The sequence below is a fragment of the Petaurus breviceps genome, unplaced genomic scaffold, assembly GCF_028583685.1.
Source record: "Petaurus breviceps papuanus isolate PSGF00001 unplaced genomic scaffold, PetGlider_PUasm1.0 186, whole genome shotgun sequence".
Taxonomy (NCBI): Eukaryota; Metazoa; Chordata; class Mammalia; order Diprotodontia; family Petauridae; genus Petaurus; species Petaurus breviceps.
The window spans coordinates 926,170-945,140 of NW_027185798.1; the positions used below are offsets into that span (position 1 = coordinate 926,170).

At 43.3% G+C, this 18,971-nt stretch overlaps 1 protein-coding gene across 1 annotated transcript in view; it reads left to right on the forward strand.

Moving 5' to 3' along the window:
- The window catches only part of LOC138162021 (5-hydroxytryptamine receptor 3C-like), a 36,490-nt gene that overhangs the window by 16,296 nt on the left and 1,223 nt on the right, over positions 1-18,971 (forward strand). Inside the window, exons 2-7 of the mRNA XM_069089137.1 lie at positions 12,736-12,920; positions 13,669-13,713; positions 14,246-14,355; positions 14,779-14,948; positions 15,760-15,920; positions 18,733-18,963. Coding sequence (XP_068945238.1) covers positions 12,736-12,920; positions 13,669-13,713; positions 14,246-14,355; positions 14,779-14,948; positions 15,760-15,920; positions 18,733-18,963 — 902 coding nt within the window. The remainder of the gene's footprint in view (positions 1-12,735; positions 12,921-13,668; positions 13,714-14,245; positions 14,356-14,778; positions 14,949-15,759; positions 15,921-18,732; positions 18,964-18,971) is intronic.

Here is an 18,971-nt window from a genome sequence, read left to right on the forward strand (position 1 = left end):
AAGTGAGAGGGAGATGCTGAAGCTTCTAGAGGAGGGAGTGCCGGAGCCAGGATCTGTCTAGTGCGCTCTGGACCAGCGGTCAGTGGTGGAGAAGGGGGCTGATGTGCAGGGCAGAGCAAGCGGCCTCCCCAGGAGTTCCCTCTCCCAAGGAGATATCTAGTCCCAGCCACTTCCCCCAGATGTGTGAGCCCTGGTATTCATTCACACCACTTATAGGGGCCGTGTTATATAGACTGAGTCAGATGCGCTAAAGAAACACCAAGCTTTGTGTCCACAGGGGCTCAGGGCCCTTTGGCATTGATTAGCATCAATCACCCCCAAGTTTCAGGGGACAGAGCATAACAAACCTCTCTGGTTGGCAAATGTGCATTCAGCCATGCTGCTGCTGCCCTCTGCTGGCCAGCCCCAGACCTTCGGGTGTGCCACGGCCAGCTCTGCTGGATTTGAACTTTGTCATTCCAACAACCCAGTTCCCTAGACAACCCCTAGACTCCCGTGCAGGGCCTGAGGCTGACAGCAAGGCCCTACTTGGGAAGATTGGCCCTTCTTGCAAGAAAACCTTTCCCTCAGGTCTGGCAGGATTTGTGACAAGAACTCCATCTCTTTCTCGCCCCTCTCTGGGAGTAGGCCCATGCCCTTCCATTCAGGGTGGTCTCATTGAGCCAAACAAGGCTCTGGCTTCCTCATGCAATAACTGTGGTTATTGTGGGACAGTGAACAAAAGTGATCTGGGCATGGCCTTCTTTTGTGTAGACACAATCTGGGTTCCAGTAACAGCTCTGTCACTGGGTCAGTCCTTTAACTTCTCTGGGCCTCAATTTCCTCACAAAGTTCCTCTAAAGCTCCTTTCCAGCTCTGAATCTAAGTCTGTGTTCAGATCCTGGCTCTGCCATTCCCACCTGGGTGACCTCAGGATGGTCATTTAACCTCAGCTCTCTGGGCCTGATTCTTCCCCTGGAAAATGGGAGAGTTTGCCTAGAGGATCTCAAAGTCCTAAATCTGGCTTTCTGTGATCTATAGATCTGCAGCCCAGCAACTTCTCTCAGACTTTCTGAGCCTGGAATTTCTCATTAGCAGCATGACCTTACCCTCTCAGTGACTCAAGTTCCTCATCCATAAATACCTATGCCTGTGACCCCCCTGACTGCTCTGAATGAAGGCCCTGGCCAATTTGGGGAAGTTCACACATGCTTCCCTTATCCCATGAGAATAAACACACATGAGCCCCAAGTCATGCCAACTAGGAAATAGTATTGGGGGGTGGGGAGTGCACCTGCCCTGCTATGTGCATTACACCAAGTTAGAAAGAACCTGAACCCCCACTATAGTGTTTGGACAGACTGTGTGCTTTCTTAAGCTATATCAAATGTTGATGGCCAGTGAGTACTGCCCCTCCCCAGAAGTCCTTCTCTGCAGCTTCCCAGTGGCCAGAAGGGGCCCCAAGGTCCTGAAGATTATGGCTGCAGAGCATGTGGGAGAAAGTGGGGCACAGTGGCAAGCAGACTGGGATTACAATCAGGGTTTGGATTCAAATCCTGCCTCTGCTACTTACCTTCTGGGGAATTGTGGGCAAGTTATTGAACTTCCAGGGACCTCTGTTTCCTCTTCCGTAAAAGGAGAGTGAGACAAGAGGGTCTCTTAGCTCCTTTCCAGCTCTAGAATAAGAGTCTTGGAATTTTGGAAGGTTCTTCTGAGCAGAAAAGGCCTGGAAATGGACTTGGTGTCTGTTGTCTGAAGAACAGCCTGACTAAATTCTGAGAGGTGCAATTGTATCAACATAGTGGTATTGTCTATCACATGTACCACGCGGCGATACATACAATGCATACATGTATATCATGTGGTAATGGTGTATAAATACAGTGATATTGTATATCATATATACAACATGGTGATATATACAATGTGTGTATATATATAATACAGTGATATTGTAGAAATATAGTGATATTTTGTATCATATGTACAATATAGTGGTACATGCAATGTACATGTGCACAATACAGCAATGTATAAAAACAGTGATATTGCATATCATATAGACAACACAGTGATCTATACAATGGCTACATATAGAATATGGTGATATTGTATAAGCACTGTGATGCTGTGTTAGAGTGCTATTGTATAAATGCTCAGGGCTACCTAGGATTCAAAGCAGCTGCTCTAAAGGGGATAAGGCAGAAGCCTTCCTGATAAGATCGGGGTAAAGGAAGGATACTCATTATCAACATTATTATTCAATATTGTACTAGAAACACGAGATAGCAATAAGACAAGAAAAAAGAAATTGAAAGAATAAGCACAGGTAATGAGGAACCAAAACTATCATTTTTTGCAGATGAAAGAGAACCCTATAATGGTATACTTAGAGAACCTTAGAGACAATTGAAGAACTAGTCAAAACAATAAACAACTTTAACAAAGTTGTAGGATATAAAATAAAACCCAAATCATCAGGCTTTCTATATACTACTAACAAAACCCAGCAGGAAAAGATAGAAAGGGAAATTCCATTAAAAATGGCTATAGACAGCATAAATTATTTGGGACTTTGCATGACAAGCACACACTGGAATCATATGAACATAATTATAAAAACACTTTTTATACAAATAAGAACAGATCTAAATAATTGGAGAAAATTAATTGCTTATGGATGGGTTGAGTCAATATAATAAAAATGACAATATTACCTAAGTTAATTTATGTATTTAGTGCCATGCCAATTAAATTACCAAAGAATTATTTTATAGAGCTAGAAAAAAATAACAAAATTCATCTGGAGGAAAAAGTCAAGACTATCAAGGAAATCAATGAAAAAAAACTGCGAAGGAAGGTAAGTCTAGAAGTGCCAAATCTCAAACAAAGCAACAATCATCAAAACAAATTCGGTACTGAATAAAAAATAAAATGATTGATTAATGGAATAGATTAGGTACACAATATACAGAAGGAAATGAGCACAGTAATTGAGTGTTTGATGACCCCAAAGATCCCAGCTATTGGGGAAAGAACAAACTACTTGACAAAAAATTGCTAGGAAAACTGGAAAGTAGTCTGACAGAAACTAGACATAGACCAGCATCTCACCATAAACCAAGATAAACTCAAAATGGATACGTGATTTAGACATAAAGGGTGATATCATAAGCAAATTAGGAGCATGGACAAAATTTACCTGTAAGGTTCTTGGATAGGAGAACATTTCGTGACCAAACAATGAATAAAGAAGATGATGGGAGGTAAAATGGATAATTTTGACTTTATTAAATTGTAAAGGTTTTGCAAACAAAAGAGCACAGTCAATATTAGAAGGAAAGCAAGGACCAAGGTGGGGGGATTGGGGAGGGAGGGGAGATTTGCAGCAAGATTTTCTGATAAAGGCCTCATTTCTCAAATATATAGGGAATTGGATCAAATTTATAAAAAATAAGAGCCATTTCCCAATGATAAATGGTCAAAGGATATGAACTGACAGTTTTCAAAAGAAGAAATCAAACTCATCAACAGTTATATTAAAAATGCTCTAAATCACTAATAATTAGAAAAATATAAATTGAAACAACTCTGAGGTACCACCTCATACCCACCAAATTGGCTAAGATGACAGATAAGGAAAATGACATATGCTGGAGAAGATGTGGGAAAACAGGTACACTAATGCACTGTTGGTAGAGATGTGTGATTTGGAACTATACCCAAGGGTCTATAAAGTTGGGCATATCTTTGACCCAGCAATCCCACTACTAGTTCTATACCCCCCCAAAGAGATAAAAGAAAAAGGGAAAGGATCCATGGGTACAAAAGTATTTGTAGCCACTCTTTTTGTAGTGGCAAATAATTGGAGATTGAGGGGATGTCATCAACTGGAGAATGGATAAACAAGTTATGGCATACTGTTGTTCTAAAAGAAATGATGAAAGAAATGGTTTCAGAAAAAATGGTTTCAAAAAAGCTTTCTTGAAAAAAAGACTTCTATGAATTGACTCAAAGTGAAGTAAACAGAACAAGGAGAACAATGTACACAGTAATAGCAATGCTATAATAATAATCCGCTCGCTATGACCAAAAAACTTAGAAACTCTGATCAATACAATGACCTGAGGGCATTAATTCTTGATCCTGTATTTTATATTTGATTTTATTCTATGATTTTATTCTGTAACCATATTCTGCATAACAAACCTGGGCCTCTTCTTTGTGCTTAAGTTCAGCCTCCTCTTCTCTCTAGTTAGACAACAAAAGTTCTCAAATCATCAAAAAATTCTCATGTTTGCTCCTAGTTAAATGATCTCACAAAACAGTATCTTAGCATTTCCTTTGAGGTTTTTGAGGAGTCCCTGAGAAGCCAGGACAACCTGACTTTGTCCCATCTTTAATAATTAAGATGGCCTTGTCTCTTTCTCTACTCACAAGCAATTCTGCTCTTATCAATGACCTCAGGTTGCAGCTAGGACCTGTAAATTTACAAAGGCATTCCTTAGAGTTAGAGGTGATCATCATGACATGTGGAGGTTATGCCCACTTCCTTTGATGCAACCAATAATGATCTTTCATATCTGTAATGCTGACCAATTAGATGATTTCTGTTCTGTTCTTTGTTCTATGCTTATAAAAATGTGTTGCACTCTTAACTCAGGGTCTTCTAGTTAGAGGCAGGACCATTTGACATAATCACCAGGCCACGTGCCCCTGTTAATAAATGATAGTTTTGCTTGGAAAAATATCTCGGTTTACCTTTTTGTTAAATTTCATTCACAGCAGATCCATGATGATTCCAAAGGACTCATAATAAAAAGTGCTATCTACATCTGAATAGAGACCTAATCGACTCTGAGTACAGATTGAAGCATATTTTCCTTCTTTCTTTATTTTTTGGTTTTTTTAATAACATGGTTAATGTAGGAATATGTTTTACATGACTTCATATACATAATGGATATCATGTTTCTTTTCTCCTCAACAGGTGGGGGAGGGAGTGGAAGAAGGGAAAGAATTTGAAACTGAAACTAAAAATTAAAAACAAAGTACTCTCTAGCTTCATTTAAAAAAATGAAAGGAGCCTTCTGTATGAATGAAGACTATTCTCCGACCCCCAGAGAAATTGGACATACCATAGTTGTGCTTCACTAACAGAGAGTACTTGCCATATTTAGGAATATAGCCAACCGAGTGGCTCTGACCTGGTCAGGATAAAAGACCTCAGTCATCCAAGCAGCTGCTTATACTGATAAATTCTGGTCTACCAACACTGAGACTAGGGCAGAGATCATCAGATTTGTTGTTGAAATCCCCCTGAACTATTATCCCAGTTGGTATCATAGGATCATGACTCTGGAGCTGGAAGGAACCTCAGAAAGACCATCTGGTCCAACTCCCTCATTTTACAAAGGAAGAAACGGAGATCCAAGGAAGTTAAGTGACTTAGGTTCCTAAATCTAGGGTTTGAGGAATCTCATGAACCATGCAGTCTAGCCTCCTCATTTTCCATTTGAAGAAACTGGAGCTATGTGGCTTACCCAAGGTCACACAAGTAGTAGGCATTAGAGGGAATATTTGAACCTAGGTTCGACTCCAGAGCTGAGACTCCTTTCACTTTTTTTTTTTTTTTTTTTGCTTTTTGGAGGGCAATTGGGGCTAAATAACTTGCCCAAGGTTACACAGCTGTTTTTCTTGTGTGTGGGTGTTAAGTGTCTGAGGCCAAAATGGAACTTGGGTCCTCCTGACTCTGGGGCCGCACTTTACTTACTGTGCCACCTAGCGGCCAGACTCCTTTCACTTTTCATACTGTCTCCAGGACACTAGCTTTGCCCCGTGCCAATTGCAATGACCTTGAGCAATTCACTTAATTTCTCTGAGTCTTGGTTTGCTCTGTAATATGGGAGTCATAATGATAGTTGATTTGTCTACCTCATAGGACTATTGAGATCATGAAGTCATATCTGTGGAAATGTTTTACAAATTACAAATATCAATACCCATGTTAAGCTATACTTAGCCTAGTGTCTGGAATATGGTAGGATTTTAATAAATTTTTGATGATTTACTGGCTGAAGTTATTATTATATTATCATCCATAGAGAATGATAAGAATCATACAGTATGGGGCAGCTAGATGGCACAGTGAATAGAGCACTGACCCTGGAGTCAGGAGGACATAAGTTCAAATCCAACTTCAGACACTTGACACTTACTATCCATGTGACCTTGGGCAAGTCACTTAACCCCAATTTCCTTGCCTTTCCCCCTCCAAAAAAAAAAAAGAATCATACAGATTTAGTAACTAAATGGCCGATTATCTCAATGTGAGACCCGAATCCCATTACCATGGAATTGAATCCTACTGGGGAAACTGAATCATAGTAGCATTGATATTCACAATATCATTGACTCCAAAAGACACAGGGAAGTTGCTGACAAAGGGAAGGGGGAGAGGGGTCAAAGATCCTTTTTGGGAAATCAAATAAAGAAGTTGGCAGTTGGTTTCATCATGAGGCTGAAGGGAACAAAAATCATCATTTCCTGGAACATTTGGCCTTCCATCTTGTCTTATAGAGTGCATCATTAGCATAAGTAAGTAGGCCATCAGGAAGACAAATGCAGCTTTTGTGCCAACATTTGTTGCAGAAGATGAAGAGGCTGGAAAAGTCCATCCTGAGTTTGACTCTATCTTCTAAACCAAGTCAACATCCAGATTTATACTCAATGACTTCAGTGCAAAGAGAAGATGTTAGAAAATATGGTTGAGAAGCTTGTAAGCTCAGAAGCCTTGAACTTTCTTCTAGAAGAGAGTCAGATAGGATGGATAGTGAACCTCATCACCTCTTCCCCCAAGTGACTTACCAGACAGGATATACCAGATACCAATATGGTGGTTGTTTTTGTAGAGCATAATTTAAAATTTAATAGCAAATCAAAAGAAAGGATAAAAATGAGAAGACATTGGGTAGAATTACAGCATTTCTAACCTGGCCTATTCCAAAAACATCTATTGTTATAAAACAATGGGAAATGGACAAAGAAAAAAACACACAAAACTACTACCACATCCTATAACTCATACAAAGCAATCATCACAATAAGGAGGTCAAAAGATCCCAGAAAACAAACCAGCCAGCAAGAAGTACTTGATCTCTTTTCCAAGAACAAAATGGGTTTGGAATATAAAACTCATTTTTAAAATGTGACAAAAAAGAATAGTGGAAGATTGTGAACAGGTCAGTTCATAAAACAATGTAGAGAATGGGTAGCAAGGCCAGTCAATCAATAGAAAGTTTGATGTAAGACTCACTTAAGCCAGATCATTTGCAGAAGCTAGTGGATCTCTTGCCAGGGTATTGCAGAGTGGATTCCTAGTCAGGTGGGAAGTTAAACTAACTGGACTCTGAGTTCAAATCCCAACCTAAGATTCCAGACTTCCCTGACTTTATAGCCACACTTTATATGGGACTGTCAAGTACATAGAGGCTTTTATTTGGAAGAAGGGGAAAAGTAATAAGTATAAATATATATAACCTACTCTGTTCTAGTCACTGTGCTAAGCACTTTTATGAACATTTCATTTGGTCCTCATAGCAACCCTTCAAGGTAGGTGCTATTATTATCCCCATGTTACAGTTGAGGAAACTGAGACAAACAGACTTGGAAATGGACCTGAACTCAGATCTTCCTGACTCCAGGCTCAATGTCGTATTCATCGTGCCATTGTTTGGTCATAATCCAATAACCATATAACCCTCAGCCAAACTGCTTTCTGCCCTGATTTCCCAGCTTCCTATTGGCCTCTGAGTTGCAGACACAGGGTGAGGCATTCTCTTGGTGACACTCTCAAGCCACCAAGTTTACTTGCCAATGAGGAGGCAAGTGCGACCTGACACCAGTAGCATTCAAAGTCAGGACCTGAGGTGTGGCTTTTAGTCTTTTATTTCTACTGTGCCCCTGCCCCCTGGCAAGTCCCCAGAGCAGCTCTGAGAAGAGAAGGATGGAAGAGAGGCAGCATTACAGGGAGGGATTTCTCTTCTGCCTGATTCTCTATGTTCTACTTCAAGGTAAGACAGGAGTAGGGGCAGGGGATGGAGCAGAGCTGGCTTCCCAGAAGCACCCTAACCCCTGCATTTTATTTTTTTCCCATCATACCTATCTCTTCACTTTGCTTCTGCCCCAGATGGAAACTTAATTATGCTGGGCCTTGACCCTTCCTGACTGCCTGCCTCTGCTTCTGTTTAGCCACCTCATCTCTGCTGCCCACTTCTCTAATTCTCTTTTCATTCCAGATAAAGCACCCAACTTTAAACTAATGCCATCTCTCAGTCTCTGGAGAGAAGTGATGTGGGTTAAGTGATACTGAAACAAATTAAAAAAAAAACATTTTATTGATGTATTTTGTTTTTACATCACCTGTATGTCCAAATATAGCTGTCCCTCTAGAGGGTCAGCTAGTGACACAGTGGATAGAGCTTCAGGCCTAGAGTCAGGAAGACTCATCTTCCTGAGTTCATATCTGAACTCAGATACTTACTAGCTGTATGACCCTGGGCAAGTCACTTAGACCTGTTTGCTTCAGTTTTTCATCTATAAAATGAGCTGGAGAAGGAAATGGCAAACCACTCCAGTATTTTTGCCAAGAAAACCCCCAAATGGAGCCGTGAAGAGTTGGACACAATTGAAAATGACTGAACAACAACCCATCTCTCTCTTTGCTCTCCCAGAAAGCAATCCTTTGTAACAAAGGAGAAAAGGGGGTGGGGGAGGGGGGAATCAGCAATATTAATCAACACATCTCCAAAAGTATGACAATGTATGCAGCACACACTCCACACATAGCTCCCTACCTATGCAAAGAAGTCTGGGGGGGAAGGGAGGGGCCTTCTCATCTCTCTTCTTCGCCACTGAGGTTGGTCATTATAATCACATAGCATTCAGTTTCAGTTGACTTGTATTCTTTTCCACTTACATTGTTGTAGTCTTTGGGGATATTTGTTTTCTTGGTTCTGTGTATTTTACTTTGTATCACTTCACATAGCTCTTCCCATACTTCTTTGTATCCATCATATTGATGGTTTCTTGCAACACAGTAACATTTCTCTACATTCATGTGCCACAGGTTATTTAAACATTCCCCCAATCAAGGAGTATCTACTTTGTTTCCAGTTCTTAGATCCTTCAAAGAGGGTTGTTACAAATGCTTTGGTTTGTAAATGTATTACTATTATTTACAAATTTATTTATCATATTTATTATGCATTTAGTGAAAAGCAGTATGGCATAAAGTGTAGAGAGCCACCCTCAGACCTCGGAACTGACTGTGTGACCCTAAGCAAGTCACAAACTCTCAATGTTCCCAGCTACTGTCAGAGACCCTAAGTTGCAGAGCAGGTGTTGGTCTGCATTGGTGGAGGGATTTTTCCAAACTCAACTGGGAGTTCCCTTTACTGAGGAGATTACAAACCCAGTCCTATCTCTATCTCCAAGCACTTTGTGCTTTACACAATAACCCTGTGTGGCTAGTAGTTCGGGTCTCATTATCCTCACTTAACATATCAGAAGACTAAGAGGCAGAGAATTATAACAAATGATAGCTAACAAGTGAGGAAACTGAGTCCCCAAACCAAGTCTTCCTACTTCTGAATGGGACTAGAATCCCACTGTGTTCATTGGGATCATTTTTGCCATTTATATTGCAAGGGGATAGGGGGACACAGCAGGAAGAGGGTCAAAGACAATACTAGATGGTAACAGATACCACTAGAAGACACGCCCTCAAGGTATTCTGCCCCTGTATCTGTCTCATGTAGGAAATCACGGGAGTGGCATTCTCTGTCTTCTAGGTTCCCTGCCCCACATTGGGAGCAGTGATGCCTACGCAATCAACGGCACAGGGATTATAGAATCCCATCTCAGAAGGAGAAGGGCCTGTGTGGTAAATCAATAGCCCGACAAGTGGGTAGATCTGCAGTTCATCTGATGGGATCCATCTACATAGCAGAATGCAAACTCCTCAAAGGCAGGGATTGTTTCATTTTTGTCTCCATAAGCCCAGCACCCAACACAAGTGCCTGTCACAGAGTAGGCGCTTAATGAGTTTCATTGAATTGGACACGGAATGACTAATCAGTGAGGACTCCCGATATTGGTGATGGTGGCTCAAGGGCCCCAGATGTTGGTGATGGTGGTTCAAGGGCCCCAGCCATTGGTAATGGTGACTTCCATGGATCCTCAGGGGGATGACTGAGTCTAGGAACCCTATGGAGTAAAGTCTTTAAAGGGGTAACTCAAAGCTTTCCCTTTGGTGCTTTCTTCACCATCTTTACAGGGGACTGCATGAAGGACTAGATAACATATTCATTAATTCATAGATAAAATGGAACTAGGGGGAACAGCTATGTTAGATAACACAACTGGGCTCCCCAAAATCTTGATGGGTTAGGAGGAAGCAAGTCTAATTAGAAAAAAAAATACATTTAATTGGGATAAATGTCAAATACTACGCGTAGACTCCAAATACCAACTTCATAGTGTGGAACATGGGAGCTGTGGCAAGAAAACAATCCATGTGAAGAAGAGCTGGGAGGTCTAGTGGGATGTAGGAGCGACAGTATGTCACAAATGTCATGCAAGCCAAGGCTGCGTGAAGAGAGGCTCAGGGCTCAGAACACAGGAGGTGACAGCCTGGCCAGCCTGCCTCCGTGAGTGCTGGCTTCAGGTCTGGCTCCCTCATTCCGCAAAGAGCAAGGCCATGACAGAATGCACTCTGCGGAGAGCAACCAAGATAAGGGAAGGACCTGGAGACCATGCCGTTCAAGGGGCAGGTAAAAGAAGTACAGACAACCTGAAGAAAGAACGGTGCTAGAGGAGCTAGGTTCAAATCTTCACGGTGCCCATTTTGAGCAAATTTTTGTGAAGTCATTTTTCAGTCACATCCATTTTCTTTGATTTTTCTGGCAAAGATACTGGTGGGGGGAGGGGGGTGTTGCCATTTCCTTCTCCAATTCATCTTACAGATAAGGCAGCCAAGGTGAAGTGAAATGACTTGCCAAGTGTCACACAGCTATTAAGTGTGGATTTGAACTCAGGTCTTCCTGACTCCAGGTCTGGCCCTCTACCATCACCTAACTACCCCTTAAGCAATTACTTCACCTCTTCTCTGGGACTCAGTTTCCTCATCTGTAAAATGAGGAGGTTCGACTGTCTGATCACCTTTCCAAATCTCATTCTATAATTCTATGGAGACTTAGGGAGGCCAGGCTAGCTGGGTTCAAGTATTTGAAAGGCTGTCTTATAGAAGAGGGATTAGATGTGTATTCTTTGGTCTCAGAGATTAGAAATTGGAAGAAATTACTAGAGAAGGCAGAGCAGAAAATTTAGACTTGTCAGCAGGGGAAAAAATTCCTAATTCCTAACAATCAGAGCCCTTGTGCAGTGGAATGGGCTGCTTCAAAGGAAGGGGGCCCTGCCTGAGGAAAGGGGGTCTTTGGATGTGAGCAAGAAAACTATTTGCTAATCAAGATGAAGTGGAGTGCTGGCCCTGGAGTCAAGAGGACCTGAGTTCAAATACTGCCTCAGACACTTAGAGCTACATCACCCTGGGCAAATCACTTACTCACTGGCTACCTCAGTTTCCCCATCTGTAAAATGGGGATAACAACAGCGCCTGCCTCCCAGGGTTGTGGTGAGGATCAAATGAGGTGATATTTGTAAAGTGGTTTGCAAAGTTTAAAATGCTACCAAGATGTGAGCCATTGTGATTATTATCCTAGGTCTGGAACTGGAAGGGGCCTTAGAGGCCAAAAGTCAAACTTTCCTTTTACAGAGAAGAAAATGAAGGCATTTAGAGGTGAAGTGACTGACCCAGGGTCACACATCCAGTATGTGTTAGAGACAGGACTAGAACCCAGGTCTCCATGCTTCTGATGCTGGTTCTCTATCTGTTACGCCACATGGAGTAGAAGTTAGGCACTAGACTTGGAATGAGGAAAGCATGGGTTCGAATGTCACTTGAGACATTTTCTAGTCATGTGACCATGGGTAAACAGCTTTGTGTTCCTCAAGCACCTGCTCTGTATCAGCAGAAGGGGCTCTGTTCCAATGAGGACACAAGCCCAACACAAAAAACAAGGAATGGAGAACGGTTTCTGCTTTGGTTATGTCAGAGGGGATGGCCTGTGAGGGCCCTTCTCCTTCTGAGATGGGAGCGGCCCAGCTAACACCCTAAAGGCCCTGAATTGTAATGATAATACTAATGTTTAGGTCCCTTAGTTGCCCAGGTATTCTCATCCTTGCTTCTTTGCATTCCTGCACAAGGTGACAGACCTGTGTGGTGAGGGGAAATAAAGGCTGATTCTTCCTTGACCTGGATGGAAGGTCTGTAGCAAGAGAGAACATCCTAGGCCTGGTCCACAAGGCTGGGGAGCTTGGGGGTGGGACAGTTAAGGGACTGTCACTGGCCCAGGGTTGACTTTTCAGGTAGGTTTTGCATAGTGGCAGGAACCCTTCAGGAAGTGAGGTCTGAGAACTGACCACAAAAGCTTCCACCATTTGTGTATGAGACAATCTCATATACCATGGTCTGAGGTTATTGTTATTGTGAATCAGGGGCCACTTGGAGAATGGGGAGAGTTTGCATGGGTCCCCCAATATGTCCTTTTAGTCTTCTCTCTGAAAAGGTCACCATAAAACACAACCTGTATCCGTCTTGTGTAGGAAATCACAGGAGGGGCATTCTCTGTCTTCTAGGTTCCCTGCCCCACATTGGGAGCAGTGATGCCTACGCAATCAACTGTACAGGGTTTGACCTGTATGGGGTAGACCCTGCTGCCTTCAAGTCGGTGTTTGATAGAAAGGCCTTCCGTCCAGTTGTCAACAATAACGTTCCCACCAAGGTCAATATCTCCTTCACCCTGTCTGCCATTCTGGATGTGGTGAGTCCTCACCCCTGCCATACCTCTCTGGGCCCCAAAATGGAGGGAGGATAATGGAAAGAGGGTTGACCTTGATGTCAGAGTACCGGTTTCAGTTTCCTGGCCTTCCTGTTACCTGTGTGGTGGTGAAAAAGTTACTTTCCCATGTAGGTCTAGTACAAGGTGACCTTTCTGCAATGAATTTGATTTCTCCAAAGTTGGATTCTACCAGGAATTTACCACCAGCAACCCAGACCCAGTGGTTTCCATGGGGCTAAATAAAACACTGGGCTTGGAGTGAGCTGACAAATGAATTCAAATCCTTTCTCTGACACTTACTGACTCTGTGACTATCAGCAAGTCCCTCGAAATCTCTGAGACTCACTTTCCTTATCTGTAAGAGGGGAATTGTTAAGATATCCGCATGAGTGGAGTACTCTATAAGCATTATGTGGGCCTCTCTGGCCTCGATTTCCCCATCTGCAAAAAGTGTGAAACACTTTGTAAAGAATATCATGCATAAAGTGCTTCTCAAACTTTCAGCTCCTCCAGATATGTCAAGCATTATTGTTGTTACTCCCGCCCCAAACCCTACTCTCATCTCTGACTTATCTACCTGCTTGGACTCATCTTTAATCCCTGGCTTATGGCTGAAAGACAAATTGGTCACATGGGACAGGTAGCCTGGGAATTTAAGAGCAGGAAAGGAGGCTGGTCTGGGGCTGGTCCTCCTGGGATCCTCCAGCCTGATGAGAACCTCTTCCCTTAGGATGCCCAGATTCAGCTCCTGACATCCTTTCTCTGGGTGAATATGGTAAGGCCAACTCCCCCACCACGTTCCTTTTCTTCTGCTCCTCAGATCACATCTCCTATGGCTCATGGGGCCCAGGAAATTAGACAAGGCCACTCCATGTTGAGTCAGTTGTCTGAGTTTGTCTCCCCCATTAGGATGTAAGTTTCTTGGGGGCAGGGATGGCTTCTGTTTTCAATTTGGCTTTCTAAGTGCTTAGCATAGTGCCTGGTACTGAATATGGGCTTGATTCAAGTTTGTTGACTGGGCAAACAAAGTTTCCTGGGTAGCCAGCCATCCAAGAAGGCAGAGACGGAAGAAAAGCCCAGGGCAGGTGGGCAACCCAGAAGGGCCCAAGACAGGAGGAAAGTACAGGCTCTCAATTCAAGGGCACTAGAGACGCCACTCAAGGTCCCCCTGGAATTGAAGCCACTAGGGAGACAAGTAGGACCTGAGATCAGAGTTTAAGAGGGTGTGAGGAGGGAAAGAGATACTTATCTAGACAGACACCAGGATGTGGTCATCTTTACCCATCCCCCACTACTCTAAACTTTAGATTTGGGACAATCCATTCATCAGCTGGAACCCAGAAGAGTGTGGGGGCCTAACGAAGATCAGTGTGGCAGCAAAGAATCTCTGGCTCCCGGACATCTTCATCATAGAGTTGTGGGTATTAGGCCAAGAAAACGAAGAGGGGCCCGCTGCCATCCCTCAGGGAAGGATGGTGTCCTGAAGAGGACACACCTACCAGGGTGTGGCCTTCCAGGACTGGGATAGTGGGTTGGAAGAGAAGCTAGAGAAAGGGGGGAACTGGGAGCATGGCATGACCAGAGTAGGATGTCTTGGCAAAAATAGAAAGGCAGAAGGAACTCGAAGGGAAGTATACAGAGTGATAGAAAGAACAATGGCTTTGGAGTCAGAGGACCTGGGTTCAAATCTCACCTCTGATGCTTAGAACCAGTCACTTCCCCTCTGGGCCTCAGTTTCCTCATCTGGAAAATGAGGAGGTTGGGCTAGATGGCCTCTGAGGCCCCATCCAGCCCTAGCTCTAGGATCTGTGGCCCCACCTTCCATACCTCTCCAATGTAGCATGGATGTGGACCAGACCCCAACCAGTCTCTCTGCGTACGTGCACAGCAATGGCCGGATCAAATATGACAAGCCCATGAAGGTGGTAAGCATCTGTAACCTGGACATCTTCTACTTCCCCTTTGACCAACAGAACTGTACCCTGACCTTCAGCTCCTTCCTGTACACAGGTGAGCATGGTGGGATTTACAGAGACACTCCAGTGCTTAGCACAGTGTGTGGTTTATGACAGGCATTGAATAAATATTTATTGGCTGACTGGTCAAGTCTAACGAGATGGTGTGTGTGTGTGTGTGAAGTGTGTGTAAGTGTGTGTGTGTGAAGTGTGTGTGAGTGTGTGTGTGTGAAGTGCGTGAGTGTGCATGTGTGAAGTGTGTGCGTGCATGTGTGTGAGTGTGTGAAGTGTGTGCGTGTGAGTGTGTGAAGTGTGTGTGTAAAGTGTGTGCATGCATGTGTGTGAGTGTGAAGTGCTTTACAAACCTTAAAGCACTGTGTATGTTGGTTATTATTATTAATTATTAATACTTTTGGTTAAAACTCTCCAAATCACAAGGGATAGTAAATACCCAAAAGGGTCTCAAGAGATGATACTGAAAATGAGCTGAAGGGGAGGCGTGGTAGTTAGAAAAGAGGAGGAAGGCCCCAAATGGTGCAGCCAGCCAGGTGAGGCAGGAGCAATTCTGGAACCAGAATCATAGAGTGGGAACCAGGCATCTGTGCACCCTAAAGCAAGGGTGAAATCTGCACCCATTTGTCTCTGTCCATTGGAGGCTTCCCTGAAGCACAGGGGACTCTGCTAACCCTAAATACAAACCGATATGCCATGGAGAATGGCACTGTTGGGGCTGAAGCACATGTGCATTTGTAGAAAATGGTGTTTGAAAGCACCTCATTGTCTTCCTGAGGACATGGCACCCAGATGCTGCTCTGCCTTACTCACCCTTGGTCCCAGCTCTGCTCACAGTTGGGTCTCCTCTGCAGTGGATAACCTGTTGCTGGGCATGGAAAAGGAAGTGTGGGAGATTGCGGACAATTCGCGTGATGTCATTCGGACTCAAGGGGAGTGGGAACTCCTGGGCATCAACAAGGCAACCCCCAAGCTGGCAGTGGGTTCCAGTCTTTATGACCAGATCATGTTCTATGTGAGTCCAGATAGCCTTGTTCTGACCCCTTTTCCCCAAGCAATGCCACTGTGACTTGTTCCTGAGCCAGTCAATAGAGGGCTAGAGGCCATCTGGGCAGGTCCCATGAGTGAAGCAGCCTCTCCTTCCCTTTATACTGAAAGAGAACTGTCAGACGGGCAGAAATGGTAGGGAAGGGCCTAAAAGCAGTACAAATGTCCAGCTGGTCACCTCAATACCTGAAGGCAGAGGTCCTGGGTTCAAGTCCAGGCTCTCTTCCTATATAAGCTGAGCTCAGTGGTCTCAGTTTCTTCATCTGTGAAATGGCTAGATGACTTCTGGAATCCTTCCTAAATCTATGAAACTAGAAAATTATCACCAGATTAGATGAGCAATAAAAGGTCCTGTCTGCCCCCCCCAAACATCTTAAGAGGGTGTTTTCCTAGAATGGCAAGAGAAAAACTAGAGAAGACACTGAGCACAAAGATGCCCTTTGTTTCTGAAAGTATTGTAGCTTTTATCTTGTGAAGAAGACGAGAAGGGTTATTGTTAAGAGACCGTGTTATTGTAAGTGCACTAAATGCTGTGGGGAAAAATAAAAAACACAGTCTTCCCTCCCTCCCCTACTAGTAAAGTCCAGAATAATTGTTGGGTTAGACAACAAAATCAGGAGCTGGCAACAGAAGCCGTGGTGAAAATGTCCATTAGCTAAGTAATCTATAAGGGATCTGGAGGGATCTGGAGGGATCTAGAGTTCTGCCTATTGGCAGATTATCCTAGACTACATGTTCAATTTAGGAAGTTGGCACATGCAGTCCTGAAGGACTTATTCCCATATTGAATTTTATAAGCCTGAGGCAGAGGGTAATCCAGGGATAATTAATAAAACATCAACATATCTCTCAATGAAATGAGCTTAGAATCCCTACCCCAGTTCATAAAATCAACTGGAGAAACCTTTCCTTATAGTCATTTTCATATCTCTCTAAATGGCAGATTCTTTAATGCCAACAGACAGTGTCACAGTTGAGAGAGGGCTGGCTGTGGACCCAGAAAGACTCAAGTTCAAGTATTCCTTCCTACACATAGTGGCTGTGTGATCCTGGGCAAATCATGTAACTTCTCAGTGTTCTGTCTAGGCAAATCTCTAAGCCTCTAAGCTGAAGAGAAGGTATGATCCTGCATTGATTGTTAGAGGGAATTTCTTCATCTTGAAATTTCCTATGCCAATAAAATCACAGGTCCAAGAGTTTCTTCATCTTGGAGTTTCCTATGCCAGTGAAATCACAGGTTAAATTCCTATCTTGATCCTATTAATAATGCTATCAATTATAAAACAAAGACAGACAATTATTTATAGTAATATAATTTATAATTATTATTTTAACTGTGCAAATGATCACAGCTAGAGTCATCTCAAATCATCCCTGTAGCAGCAGATGACTTCTCTTCACTTCTGAAAACATAGTCCCACATCATTTAGCACACTTAGGATAACAAAGTCTCTACAAGAATCCCCTTCATCTGTTTTTTTTTTTATCAGATAAAGGCTCCAATACTATAAAGGCATCTTCATCTTCTTTCTTTGTGTCCTCTTCAGGTTTTCTCAAGTCCTCACACTCAAGAGTCTCCCTCTATACTCACTCTCCATAAAATTTTTTTAATAATGTTTCTTCATACAGTAAGAGTTACAACAGGCTTTTTTTTTTTAGATTTTTCTTTTTGCTTTTTGGAGGGGGGAAGGCAGGGCAATTGGGGTTAAGTGACTCACCCAAGGTCACAGCTAGTTTTGTGTTAAGTGTCTGAGGTCGCATTTGAACTCAGGTCCTTCTGACTCCAGGACCAGCATTCTATTCATTGCGCCACCTAGCAGGCCGAGTTAAGGCAGTTCTAACAGGAAAGAAGTTCCTCCTCATCTTCTCTACAAACTCCTCAAAGATTAAAGTCAAAACACAAACTTTTCTTGACTCCATAGGAAGAAGCACTTCACAGAATGAGAGTTATAATGATAACTCTTCTTTGCTTCTTAAAGAGAAATACTGGCTTCTAAAGCCACTGTAGAGGAGGATTTTGATATAGGGATTACATAAGTAAGTAAAATACATACAAAGTAAATAGAAAGGAATTTGGGGGAGGCCAGTACTAGCACCTGGGGTGGGGGAGTGTTCAGGACAGTTCACAAGTAGGCAGTGAAGACTTGTGCTGAGTCTTGAGGGAGACTAGGGATCCTATGAGGCAGAGGTGAGGAGGGAGAGCACAGCTGGGACAAAGGCAGAGCATAGCCAAGGAACAACAAATAGCCCAGCCTGGATACAATATGGAATGGTAAAGGCCGGGTATGGGCATTAAGCCAATAGGAAGTGGTTGAAGCCAGGCTGTGTGGGGCTCCTGGGATCAGATAGGAGCTTGTGCTTCAGGCTCGAGGCCACAGGGATTCATTGTGGTTGATCAAGCAGACACAGGGCATGGTTCAATGTAGACTTTAAGGTTATCACTGGTGTCTGTGTGGGGCAGGGGCTGGAGGGAGAAAGACTAAATAGTAGGGAATGGCAAAAACAGAGGATAAATATGTTTCACACCATGGTAGAGGTAACTCAGTCAGTCCATAAACATTTATTAAGCACCTGCTGTGTTCCAGGCACTGTGTTAAGTGCTAATTCATAGAAAATCTGACCCTTGGTGGTGAATCTGAGATCAGGGACTAGTGCAGTCAGAGAGGTAAGGAAGCTTTTTTTACTGTGAAGTTTTGATGAAGACTATCCCTAACTGCTCTCCCCATCAAGCTCAGACACTGTTCGTTCCCCATTTCCTCCTTCTCCCTCTCCTTTTCCAGGTGGCCATCCGGCGACGGCCCAGACTCTATGTCATAAATCTTCTGGTGCCCAGTGGATTTCTGATAGCAATCGATGCCCTAAGCTTCTTTCTGCCAATTGAGAGTGGCAACCGGGCCCCTTTCAAGATGACCCTGCTGCTGGGATATACTGTCTTTCTGCTCATGATGAATGATTTATTGCCACCCAGTGGCACCCCACTCATTAGTATGGCTGCCTCCACTGGGGGAGGAGGGAAATG